The sequence below is a fragment of the Parasteatoda tepidariorum genome, chromosome 2 (genome assembly GCF_982258835.1).
Source record: "Parasteatoda tepidariorum strain Cologne lab strain chromosome 2, Ptep-v5.0, whole genome shotgun sequence".
In the NCBI taxonomy this organism is placed as follows: Eukaryota; Metazoa; Arthropoda; class Arachnida; order Araneae; family Theridiidae; genus Parasteatoda; species Parasteatoda tepidariorum.
In genome coordinates this window covers 6,016,447-6,030,006 of record NC_141756.1, presented here as the reverse complement: position 1 = coordinate 6,030,006, position 13,560 = coordinate 6,016,447, and the positions used below count along the sequence as shown (strand labels likewise).

The window sequence follows — 13,560 nt, the reverse complement described above, 5'->3', positions numbered from 1 at the left end:
GACCTGACAGTATGCACTAATTATGCATCGAAGTTGCCAAGTTCACAAAACAAAAATATATCACGGTTACAATTAAATATATAAACAAATAATTAATAGGTCACGTGTCTGTGCATCTATGATAATCTTCTTCTCGAGTTGCAAGTACTCAATTGCCCAACTGTTTAAATTATTGCAGAGAAAAAGAAGAAAAAAAAAGACTACCAGAAACGATAGATTAAAAACGTAAGGACTAATTAACAAATTATTAGCTATGTTCTCTCAATAAATGTTAAAAGATATATTTTGCCTGTGTATAAAAAAAATTATTGTAAAACTAAACTAGGGATAAAAGTTCGAGTAAAAAAATCTATTATATTTGTTTAAGCTTTGAATTAGCATTATAAGATACAACTTTGAATTAACATAAAAATATTTAAATAAAATGTTGTTTTTCTTTTTTTAATGATCACTGTACAGCGTTTAGTGTATTTTCTCTCCTAGGAACACCATCTCTAGATAAAATAGGACAACAGATTCCCAGACAAAAGTGAAGCGAAATTACGTTCAATAAAATGCTATGTCAGAAAATAAAATAAAAAAATAAGAACATTCCACCACACCATGGACCATCACAGCAACAAATATGATCAAAAGCAAAACAAAGACAGCCGAATACTCAAACTTGCATCACTTTCCATTGTTCTATGAATGAATGATAGACACATAATAGTAAAGAAGGCTTCTTGTGTTTTTTTTAATTAATTAATAACAATTCAGCTAAAGTTTTTATTTTGGTATTTATTAAAGATTCCACAGACTACATAGGCTCAAAATTAGGATGGCTTGTGCACATTTAAGTGTATGTCTCCGAAAACTGTATTTTTTTCGAGTAAAAGGTTCACAAAATTAACTGCTGTAGAATAATTTTGTGACATCTCCTATAAGGTCACGAGGGTACAAAAATTAAGCTTTTTTTAAAAAAAAAGAATGCTCTAAAACGAAACTATTAAATTTATTTAACTAAAAATACATTGGACTCATATAGATTAAATATGAAGCAAAACTTATCTATTTCGTTTGTTTGCTTTCTTTACAGTAATGCAGTTAAAAGAACATCCGAGTTATAACACCGAGAAACAGGATCGAGTTAAATATATTTTTCTTTCCAGTGGAAAAAATCATTAGCTAATACTTTCGCTAAAATATAATCTTATTCGCCAAATTTACGATTTTATTGCATTTGGCGAGGTGGCAATGCTTAAAGCGGGCTCTGATTATTGAGAAGCCTATATGCATTCAAAATAATAACTAGAAGTTTATTAATACTCGTACTTCCTACTTTGCCTAAAAACGTCATGCGTTGATGTTAACTTTTATATGTTAAAAACTATCAATAAATATTATACATTTTTAGAGGAAAATTCTATTAATTCATGAGCTATATTCAGGTCTACTGGCCATCTACCCACCCCTTTAACTTTGTCTTTTTCAAAAGTTAATAAAAATACAACTAGGCAAGCTGTTTCTGGATGTTTAGATAACAATTAATAAAGTGTGCCACTCAATGGCACGCATTCTATTATAGCTCAAAATTACAAACTTTAAAAAAAAGCAAACTATTTTCAACGTGTTAAAAAAAAAAAAAAAATTCAGAAAATTTCCACAATGTTTAATTTTAAACACCAGGAGTTGAGGCATACGCCCTTGCTTCATTCTGGTCTTAAATAATTTAATCTAGAACAAGATCAAACCGGTTCAAGAAATAAAGCAATCAAACAAAAAAACGTCTCCCTAACTTCTCACACTTCCGCATATTAATCAATAATATCTAAATTTCACGAACATTTAACTTTTAGTGGCCTTCCAACCTTGATGAACAACACACTATCTCCATTGGCAAACTGCCCGTTTCCATCATAAGCACGCAGCAATTAAGGAAGATGTTGATTAGTACAGACAAAGACAAGAAAAATGCCCGTAACCTTAACTGACTTGGAAAACAATATAACCATGTCTCTCTTGAATGAAGGTCGAGATGACACCCTAAATATATTAGGTTGACGATATTTTAAGCACTTTCAAACCTTTTATAGTCATGTGCTGCTTTTAACCTTTTCTTGCCAGTGTGTCCAGTAGGGAAAATTTATTCTAAAATGTTAAAACTATTTGCTTCTAAACTTCCACCCTTTTTATAGCAGTCGCTATTTCTTAAGCAACATAGAGAAGTAGTATATGTCTTCGTTTTGATTAATGACTGATTAAAATTTTCAGAAATTCGCTTTGCCCGATGGAGTTAGATGAAATATCTTATTTCGGAACTACTTTATACAGCAATAAAGATCTAGAGAAATTTATTCTAGAGCTTGAAAATAGGCATATCATACGCCCATAATAATATGTATATGTTACTGTGAATGACCGGATTGGGTTATTGTTGACTACCAACGGTGAATGTTGACCATCACATAATCGCTTTTGTAAATGTCCGAAATATATACTAGGTCTGTCCGAGTAAGCCCCACATCAATGTATATTTAAAGGTTAAGTGCCACTGCCCAGTAAGCATTTAACAGGTACTCCGAACACTGATGTTTCTACTAATCTGTCCACAGCAGATGTTGAAGTATCGGATAAATGTCATAATATCAACGAATAAATGAGTATCAAATCGGATATAACAAATATTTCAGACATTCACCACAGCGACTGTTGACATTCACCGGTGAATGTCGACATTCTCTTGATTTCAATTATCCCACGGTAACATATACACGTAAAGAACTGAAATATTTTAAAAATATTACCTTAATAAATTTATTTATAAATACCTTTTAACAAATGATAGGACTAGCTAAAAAGGTAAACAGGGTGAGTAGCCAGTTTTTCAATCAAAAAATAAGCACGTATTAAGTACTTTTTAAGCACTCAAAAATATTTACCTTCCAAAAAAAAAAAATCATAATTAGGATCTGTACAGCAACAAAAATTATTTTTTCTATCGTTTAAAGTACTTAATTTATAAACATAAAATTCAATAACATTTTCAAAAACTTGACAAAATTATGATGATCTAACTAGTTTCTGATAAACATTGCAGAGAAAATTCTGAAAATAATGCATTTTTTGTAATTTAGAACAACAATCGATACGGCAAAGAAAAAATCTCTTTTTAAAAGATAGAAAATTAAGCACTTTTTACAAACACCGAATAAAACAAGCACCTTTAAGGGCTTTTAGAAAACGTAAATCAAAAATAAGCACCTTTAAGCACTTTTTAAAAACGCTACGCACCCTGATAAAGTATACCATGTACGGCAAGTAAAATAATAAATTATTATTCATGAACACATTGATAACATAACGAAAAATGGATATAGTATATCTATTCCCCAACGAAAGCGAAAAATGAGTAAAATATAGAAAGTAACCCCCTGATTCGTGGCCTCATCACCCACACGAAATTATCCCTCCGACAGAATAAAGAGAAACGAAACTCAGTAACAGAACATATTAAAAGCACGCATCTCCTCAGAAGACTTCCCTTTTATTCTATGACATGGGTGTGTCAAATCTGCACCTAATGGAACCTTTTTTTTTTCTATTTATCTCGCTTAAATCTCGCTCAAATGAAGCGAAGTGAGACCAAGACATGAGCGAAAAAATACCAAATTCCTAGACACTATCTGAAACTTGACAGAAGTAAAATTACTTCATTGGGTTAAAAAAAAAAAAAAGTTAAAACCTAGTCGTTTCATACAATATGTACTCATTTTATCCGTACGTCCTTTAAATCAGAGGAAAACGCACAGAATTGAATGACATTCACGGTAGTAATTGTTTGAGCCATAACACGTGGAGAATTAATTTAGCAGAATTCGATCGTGACTTTTGATGATGGCTAACAAACCTTTATGACATTCTTTCATTAGACTAGATAAGATCTAAATAAATTTTTAAGCACAAAACGGAACTAGATTAAGAATCCGTATAAATTCAGTAATATTAATGTAATCACCCGTTATGGTAACATGAGAGGGCGAAAAAACACTTGCTTAAACTTTAAGTGAGAGCCTGTCACGTGACTTTAAATTTTCAGCGTTTTCTGCCTCTAAGAAATTTATAAACAAATTATTTCGATAGCACAACGCTTTTTATTGAACCCTAAATTTTTTTTGATTAAACCATAAAAACAAAACCACATAGTACAAGTTTTAAGGAAACTATGTTACTTTTATGACGCACTATCATTTGTGAGAAGAAAAAAAAGTGAAGACAAAAATAATTTGTGATTTGCAGAAGATATAGTTAGAAATATTCAAATACGACCTTAGCAAGATAATAACTTTGAAATAAAAAATTTAAATAAGTGAATTCAATTAAATAAGTGATTTAATTAAAGCAGAGTTCACACCTTAGGAATTAAAAAAGGGCACTATGAGTACTGAAAAGGCACTCACTTAACACCGTAAAAATGTATAAAAATGTGTATTATTATGTATTAACTGAATTTGACCCTCAACGATTTTTTAATCACCCTCTTATATTATTTTATGTGGACATTTCAAAAACTAATTTCCATTCATCGTCAAAATAAGAAAAGAATTTGTAGTTTAAAAAAAATAATTAATGACAAGCTGATAGACAATTAGTGAGCACAATTTCTTTTTTCAAAAAAAGTAAACTAAAAAAATGATCGAAAGATAAGCAACTTGATAGCTTTTTCCTACAATTTAAACTTAAAGTTATGAGAAAATAAACATTTAAAAGCGTATTTGTCGTCTAAAAAAAGGTAAAAAAATTATTTTAAAATTAAAAATCACTTTTAAAAAAACAGCAAAACTCCCCCCGAAAAAAAGAGAATTATGAAAATTTAACTAGTTGAGAATATTTGTAACAAACTAAATATTTGTAATAGTAATCATAATTAAACACCTAATTTCAACAGTGTGCAATTATTACATAAACATTTACAATGGAATATGAATAAAAAGGCACCATTTTCAAAGAATGACGGGGTTTTTTTTTCTTCACAAAAAGGGCAAAGAGGGCGCATCAAAGGGCAAGCAGCGCGGCTCGCCCTTCTAAAAACGATTAGAGCAAACACTAATTGAAGAGAATCAGATTATGAACGAATATAAGAAACTGCAGTTATTTAATTAAAGTAATAATTCTTTCGTGCAACCTAAATCATGTAAAACAAAGCTATTTAAAATAATATATAAAATAATTCCACTTTAGAATGTCGAGCCGATTTCATTCTCAGCTTTCTAAAATGATATTGAGAAATGGCTATATTTATTTCCATAAGCTTTTCGAGCAAGCTTTTGTTACCACCCGAACGAAAGAACTAAACATTTCATGAACAGAAATAATCACTAAAGCTTAGTTAGGACAATTTGCGTCATTGCCACACTTATAGATATATATTTTTCCTGCTTATACTATTTGCACTGATAATGTGACGTACTCGGACGAAGATAGCTATGATGTAATCACAAGATAGATAAAAACAATTATAGGTGCGGTCTTTCAAGGCTTTTTTCATGACTCGATTTAAAAGTTAAGTGTACTATGATATATACTCAACAATTCGTAAAAGAAATATACTTACAACAAGCGGTCTGCAACCCGGCCTCTCTTAATATATCGATGCATTTGACCACCAAGCTATGCGTAATTATCACTTTTACGTCACAATTTAGAACTGAATTCAATTACCGTTACTTACAATAAAGTAAATCCCTAAGAGTTACATAAATGTTGATTTTAGATCAATTTTGAATTATTTTTTAAACCTAACTTGTGTATATATTTGATATTCACAGAATAATTTATCTCTTAATCGAACCCTTCACAAATTTGCTTATCTTCATTATTGTTTTGTTAATAGAATAAACCCTTCCCGGGGAGGGGGCGGAGAAGGAAGTTCCAGACAAACTAAATTTTCCTAAGTTTAAATTGCAAATGTAGTATTCTAAGAAAATATTTCTACTTTTACAAATATCGTGTGCACATTCTTATTAATATTAAACCATATTTTTTTTGTAAATTAATAATTGATCAATCTATATTTATTCATAAAATTAATTAATAGAATATTATGTAAATAAAAATTTCTAGAAATTTAAATAAAATATTATAAATTTAAGAATTGTTTAAGTTAACATAATGCGTAACACATTAAAAGTGGTACATAACTAAGTTGTGTTACTTAAAATATGTAAATTGAAATTATTAAAAATGTGAGTGATTTTGTTTCCATTATTCGTCTGAAACGAATATTCTGCATTGAGTAGTATAGGCTAAATACCAAATAATTGTATGCTGCATCTCTAATTTAGTAGCAGCAATTGTTGAGCAGAATCTTGTATCTATTTACAATTTAAAAACTTCTTTTCTTAAAAAGGTTTTTAGCAATTTTTGCAATAACGGGACCCTATTTGCACAAATTCCCAAAAGCAGGACCCTGGTTGAATGAATGTGACATAACGCTTATTTTATATTCACAAATTATGAGTAGTTTTTTCACAATTTTACAAAAACAGGAACCTTCACAAAATGTCTGGACAGACCCCTGTAAACCCATAACTCCCTCGAACATACATTAAAACTATGCCACTGACCATAACCCAGATTTTTATGCTTTCAATGATTAAAATTTTCACAGATTATATACCGAACTTCGAAAGGATAATGTTTTTTTTTTTTTTTTTTTTTTAAATGTAAAATTAACAATTCTTACTCAACTTTAGGGTTTTAGAAAAAGATAAAAATCTTTGTATAAAAACTAATTTTCAAAATTCTTTTACTCATATTTTTATTTGTCACACGAGAAATAAAATTTCAGCATATAATATTAAGTTGTCCTTAGAAAAGAATTCAGTTCAATAAAATCTAATTCTATTTTAAGCACAATTGTAAGATTTTTCACGCTAGCGTTAATTGACCGAAAGTCATTTTCACCTGTTTAACTACTACTGGTAGAAGAATGATACCCTCATTTATCGCTAAGTTGGCGAAAACTCAGTGATATACTGATCGTGCGTTTACAAAAACAGTAAATCTGAGAGGATTTTGATCTTTTTGCTAAACTTAAAAACGTTAGGCCGTTACAAATATTGACGAAATTTGAAATGAGAATAGAATTAAAATTAAATTGAGGACTTATTTTTCTTAGTTCCAGGTCCAACATTACTTAAAATAAAAAACGTTGGGCATGTTTAAGTTTTAAGACTTAATTACTATGTAGAGTAAGTGATAAGTTCTTACGCACTAAGTTAAATTATTTTACTACTCTAAAAAAAAAAAAAAAAAAAAAAATTATTTTTGTTCTCACTATTCTGAAACTCCTTAAAAGCAAGACAAATAACTTATTTTTATTATTTTTTATTTAACGATTTAAAAGAATGACATAAATTTATTTAAATATATGATAATAACAATTTGTGTAACTCTTTTGAGCAATTGCTTCCCCACATTAGCGTAATTACCAACACACGTACTAAAAGTGCCAATGAAACACTTTAGATGGCTCTAGTTGAATAAAATATAACTTTCAGATTACAAAGAACACTCTTCTCTAATAGAACAGAGAAGTTTAATCGCAATTCCATTTCTTTTAGGGTCCATAAGCTTAGTTTTTTTAATGTAATTTACTGCCCCCTAATTTTCATCAAGACATTACAAGCAATTAAAAAATTTTGATTTGTACAAAACGTACAAATTAAAAATTACACCTTACATTTACGAATTACACCTTACAATACACCACACATTTATAAAATATGGACAGTTTAACTAAAAGAATAAAAATAGTTTTTTTCATTTATTTGGCAAAAACTATTGTTCTGTAATTACTGTCCTAATCTGAAATGCAAATAAGGGGACAATAATTACCAAAGGGTCTATTATTTCTTTACTATTTGAAATTTTTTTTATGTATGATTCATTTGGTTATATTATTACATATTTAGTTTCGTATTGTCAGAATTCAAACAATAATAAAAAATATTTATTTGACAATAAGAACATTGTATGAAAGAAAGAACATCAAATTTTAAAATTCAAGAGCAAATTTATGACTGTTATCAATTCTTTTAAGAAAAGTCAAAAGACTCATTCTGTTTTGCGTCCAAACGATTGTTTGATAGATTAAAATTTTAACTGTATTTTTGCTTATTTATTTTTCAAACTTTTAATTGGAAAATTTATTGGCATTCTTATGTCCTTTTTTAACTTTTATTAAGAATAGAATAATCTATGTTTGCATAAAGTTGTAATTTTAATAACATTAATGTCTGAATTTTGTAATTATGATCTTTCTTGTCAGTTTTTATTTTTTTAAAAACTTGAGTACTATTAGGAATTCGGTAACTTAAAACTATTCATAAAGTACATGCATATTATGTAAATGTCTAATTTCTGTTTCAATAACTCATTGACATTTCTTAATTTTAGATAAATTGTTTAAATATAGGTAAAAATAATAAATTAAATAAAAAAATAGGTCAAAAATAAAACTTCTTCGTAAAAAGCTAACTTAAATTTTTACCGGGCTGTTTGGATGAAAAGTTATATTGGTTATTATATAATACATCTAAAAATTAAAAAAAAAAAATTTCTTGTTAAATGTCATAATTGCACCTTACACAAAAATGCATTCTAAAACAAGAAATCTAATTTTAAATTATTATGTATTTGCTTACAGAATGTGGTCTTATTTAAGGTAATAATAAAAATATGAGTGATCGAAATATTCTCTTGTAAGTATTCATTCGGAAATTCTCAATATTTTTCAAAATTTTAGATATACTAATCTATTTTCCTAAAAAATATTAAAAAAATTTTAAATTAGAAATTTAAAATTTTCACTTATATTCACTTTTAAATTATTCATTCATTAAAAAAATAAAAAATTTCGTGGGATTTAAAAGCATTTAAGTGAGGGGACAGTAATTACATTTATCCCAGCAATTACAATTTAAAATTGTCAATGAATTTTCATTTTAAAAAAGTTTCTTCAATACTGGTCATTGATTGGTAATCTTAAGACTTAGTGTAAAAATTACCAATAAGTTGATAATTTTTACACAAGTTGATTATGAAATGAATATTTCCTAGCAAAAGTTAATGTTTAGTGCAAATCAACAAAATTGAATGAGCAATTATTTTATTTGAAATGCAGCTTACAGCACTCTCATATAGCATGTTTCGGATGTCAGACTTTAGCCGTTACTAAGAGTGCTACTTTGACTTCAATCAAGACTCGTGCTCAGTTAAAATTTCCACCGAATCGCAGGAAAATATTAATACCTTTATTAAGCAAATGTTAATTTCAAATTTTTGTTTCTATTTTCATGTACAATTAGAGTAAATTATACGTTATTTAAAATTACATTTTATATTATAACACGGTTGAAGTTAAATATACATAGGGCCCAAGCTAAGCTTTCGCCACCTCTCCAAATGAGATAAAATCGCAAACTCGGCTATAAAAATAATGTTTAAGAGAATGGTTTTTTCTACAGAAAAGAAAATATACATTCCCCTCAATCCTGAAAAAAAAAAAGATCAAAGGGAATTTTTCTGAACAAATCCTATACTCTTTATTCGATTACAGTCATTTTCATTTGATACATCGTGTAGCAAATTAGAATTATATTATGTCCAGATAATGTAAGTAAGAAGAGAGATCATGTAAGCATGAGACGAACTACTAAAAAATACATATTACCATGTTCGTTGCCAGATCATGCGATATTACATGACAAACTTTTTCCTACAGTTTGTGTCAATAAAACAGATTATGTGGTAGCCAGATGCATATGATCATCCAAATATTTTTGCAGAAAATCTTTACATTCTCATGACAATAACATATACAACAGTGTAAAAATAACATAATGTTGTTTAAAGTTTATCCTTATATTACTGCTTTTAGTCTACAAATTTATCCAAAATTAAACCCCAACCTATTCCTATTTCCTTCCCTCAAAGATGATTAAAAAAATATCTACATTTTTTAGCCTTTGGCTAATTAACTGGCTAATAATTTGAAATCCTGGTAAACAATTCAACCTCCTTTTTTTTGATTAAGAGATAGAAAATTTTTGGTATGTCAGGCATGTAAGTAGACTACTAAAAAATCCAAACATAAAAATTTCTTAAATTAAAAAATATTAAAAAAAGTTGAGGGTATATAAAATTCTCCATTCAATACACTGCAAAGTGGGATCCGTATGACAACACAGCTTAATGTCCTTCATTAACAAACATGCAATGTTCTGGAATTCTTAGACTAGTAGCTTTAAGGTATATTTTAAAAGACATAATTAGAAATACTCTTGAATATCTTAATTTTTTTTCTGGACATAATTTAAGGGACATTTCCATGTCATGATCGGTCGCACCAACAACAATCACCAAGAAATCAAATGGATTTTAAACTTGCAAATTAAAAAAAAAAAAAACTAGAGATTTGCCAAAGAGTAGCTAAGAGTTAGTCTCTCCTTCTGTGATCTTTTTTTAGTTTCTCGACCAGACAAAAGTCGACTTTCACGGCCGGATATACTACATTTTAAAAGCTATATTATTACAAAATACTGAAATAGTGCAAAAAAATTTACGAAAAGAACTAAATATCTATATTTTTCATACACTCTTAACCGCGTGCCTTACGACAAAAAAAAAAATTTCTTTTTGGCGAATATTCACGAGCTAGATAACTATAAGAAATGATGCATCAAAATACATACTTTTAGATTAAAACTAATTTATAACTGTCAATATTTCAATAATTTTCAGTGTACTTTTCCAATAGTTCAGATCAACATAGGATCGAAGTGTTCAAATGAAATTATGATTTTGAGTAACTGCCATATTCATTTAAGTAACATTTTTGCTTACATATTTATAAATAATAATTTAAATAATTTCTTACAAGACCAATAACTTCTCTTTTAAGCTACAAAACCTATTTTTAGTAACTGGAGTCCAAGTAAAGAACATTTTCTGACTTGGAACTCAAACTCTTGCAAAATTTTGCTCTATTCCAACTCCACAGTCCTGAAATAACTAAGCAACCACAGTTCTAAAATTTTTCTTAACAGGTTTTTCCATCGTCTTACCTATGTTTGCCATTATCTCTAGTGGCAGGAATCCTAGATTTAATTGCTTCCTGCAATTTTCAAACACATCCATAATTTTCCCTACTTTTAATACTTTTAGTAGGTGTAGTTTCGTTCAATATTTCTTTATTTTTATTATTAAGCATAGACCCAATTTGATGTTTTGCTTGAAATTTACTCATTAATATACATAAAACCAAAATGATCAATAAAAGATGAGGATCGTTGTCAGAAGAAAAAGATTATTTAACAGGAAAGTAAACCAAGAAAGGATGTTGCAACTTGTAACAATAATAAACATAAATAAGGTTTCATTTAAATTATAAAATTTATTAAAATTAAATGATAATAACTGATACCATTATAAACTTAATAAAAGAAATCAACAGGATAATGTAATTACATGAACTTATTTTTATCCGTTCTATAGAATAAAATGCAACTTTCTTACAAATCCAATAACAGCAAATCATTCCTAATTCAATGTCACAATATCAACAATGAATACAATTTAAAAACGTTTGTGGCATGGGAAATTCATTTATATATATATATATATATATATACGTAACTTAAAAACCTGTTTGTGTATTGACACAATTAACAATTGCTTTGTAACTGGAAAAATAAAATTTTATCTTTAAATAAATAATAACAGAGGGCCTTTGTACAGTAGGATAAAGTGCATCTAAAAAAGAAAAAAAATTTAATAGGATGATCAAATCATATCCCTACCATCAACAGTCAAATCACGGATAATCACTATGTTCATAATTATTTATTTACAATTTATGCGAGAGTGGGCATCACTTATCTTAATTTACAAGTTACAATTTAAAATCTTTCGGACTTCATTAATATTCTAACATAAGAATTCACCCCACCCATTAAATAATTCATAAGTATATTAAATTATGATAAATTCCCATCAACCTCCATGGTCAAGTCAAGACAGATCAACACTATGAAGTATATTTACAATTCATACGGCAATTCAATAATTTATCTTAATTTACACTTAAGATCTGTACAAATCCATTAGAGTTTATTAATGTGACAGTAAATATAAGTGAGTTTAACTCCCAATATCATTGGTCAAGTCAAGGTAGATCAACACTATGCATTTCGAATTTTTTTTTCGAATTCATAATTTATCTAAATTTACAATTATGAAACACAAAGCTATAATAATTCATAAACATTCCAATATGACATTCAATTTACACCACTTTAATAATTCTTAAGTAAATTTAGCTAGGCCTAACGCAGAGAATTTACCGGTATATTTTTCCGTATAGAATAAAAAATAAAACATATTTTACTCACCCATTTTAAGCTCGTTCAACACACGCAACTAAATCCAAGATAAATCACAACATCAAATGTTTGTCACCTCGTTGTCTAGTTTACGCAAACACAAGTGAAAATATCCAAAGTGTTGGTAAATATCCTCATTAATTAAATATTTAAAGGGACATCACCCACAACACACCTAGTTTTAGAACTGAAACTAAAAGCTTTCACAAAGCTATCTTGCTATCCCTTTCCAATGTTTCCTACGGTAGCAGAACGCAGAGTTTCGAGGTTGCCATCTCTAGGCGTCTGCTGAATCTCTTCTTTTGCGCCAAATGAGATTTTCTCGAAGTCGCCAAACTGCGTATATAATGGCGATATTCGTAATAACGGTTCCTGACGTATTCCCTAAAAGCAATAGCACGAAATTAATAGTTTTCTACCATTTAATCGTATCTATTTGCATTGATCATTTAAAAACTCGCTTTTCTTTTCCTTGTCTGTCTGTTTAATCATGTACATTTATCTAATTTAATTGAATGGAATAATTTTATTTTACTCATTTAAAAGTTAGAAAATATGACATGTTGTCATGGATTGCTGTAAATATTTTGAATCTTTTAGACTAATATTTTTTCTCTATTTTTTTAAAGTGAAAAATGTGTTTTTAAATCGTGTTTGCTAGTCGACTTATATGTGTTATTAAAATTTTTTGTCATCTTTAATTTATTCTTTTTTTTTTTATTCATTTCATTATTTGTTTTAAATACTCTATTTTACCTCATTTTCTTCATGTGGGGTGAAATAATAGTATTAATAATGGGAGAGAATAGGTGAGATTCTTGAAGTAATTTGCGAAAATTTGATTTAATTAAACTTTAAAAAATTTTTCAACTTCCTTAGCATTTACTATATTTTATTTTATAATCGTCGTTTAACATAGCAGACTTAATTTTGAGTCTACGACTACCAATATTCAACTCCGTAGCCTTGAAATTTTGAATCCGATCCAGAAGACAAGGGAACTTCTGTATCAAGTATTGTGAGAAATTTGCTTTCGTGAAGGTCCTTTTTGATGGAACTAACTCGCATTTCTGCTACGTGGAGAGGAAAACCATGAAAACCACCCCTGGTTAGCCTGACAGCAAAGTGACTCTGA

General features: G+C 28.5%; 1 protein-coding gene across 3 annotated transcripts in view; it reads right to left on the bottom strand.

Annotated features, from left to right (window-relative positions):
- LOC107442219 (actin-binding LIM protein 2) overlaps positions 1-12,736 on the bottom strand; it is a 79,603-nt gene extending 66,867 nt beyond the window's left edge. For 2 of the 3 annotated variants that reach the window (XM_087156820.1, XM_087156821.1), the window contains exon 1: positions 12,435-12,736. In XM_087156820.1, coding sequence (XP_087012946.1) covers positions 12,435-12,438 — 4 coding nt within the window. In that variant the 5' untranslated portion in view covers positions 12,439-12,736. The remainder of the gene's footprint in view (positions 1-12,434) is intronic. The other variant, XM_087156822.1, reaches the window with a different exon arrangement.
- Positions 12,737-13,560: the final 824 nt, after the last annotated feature.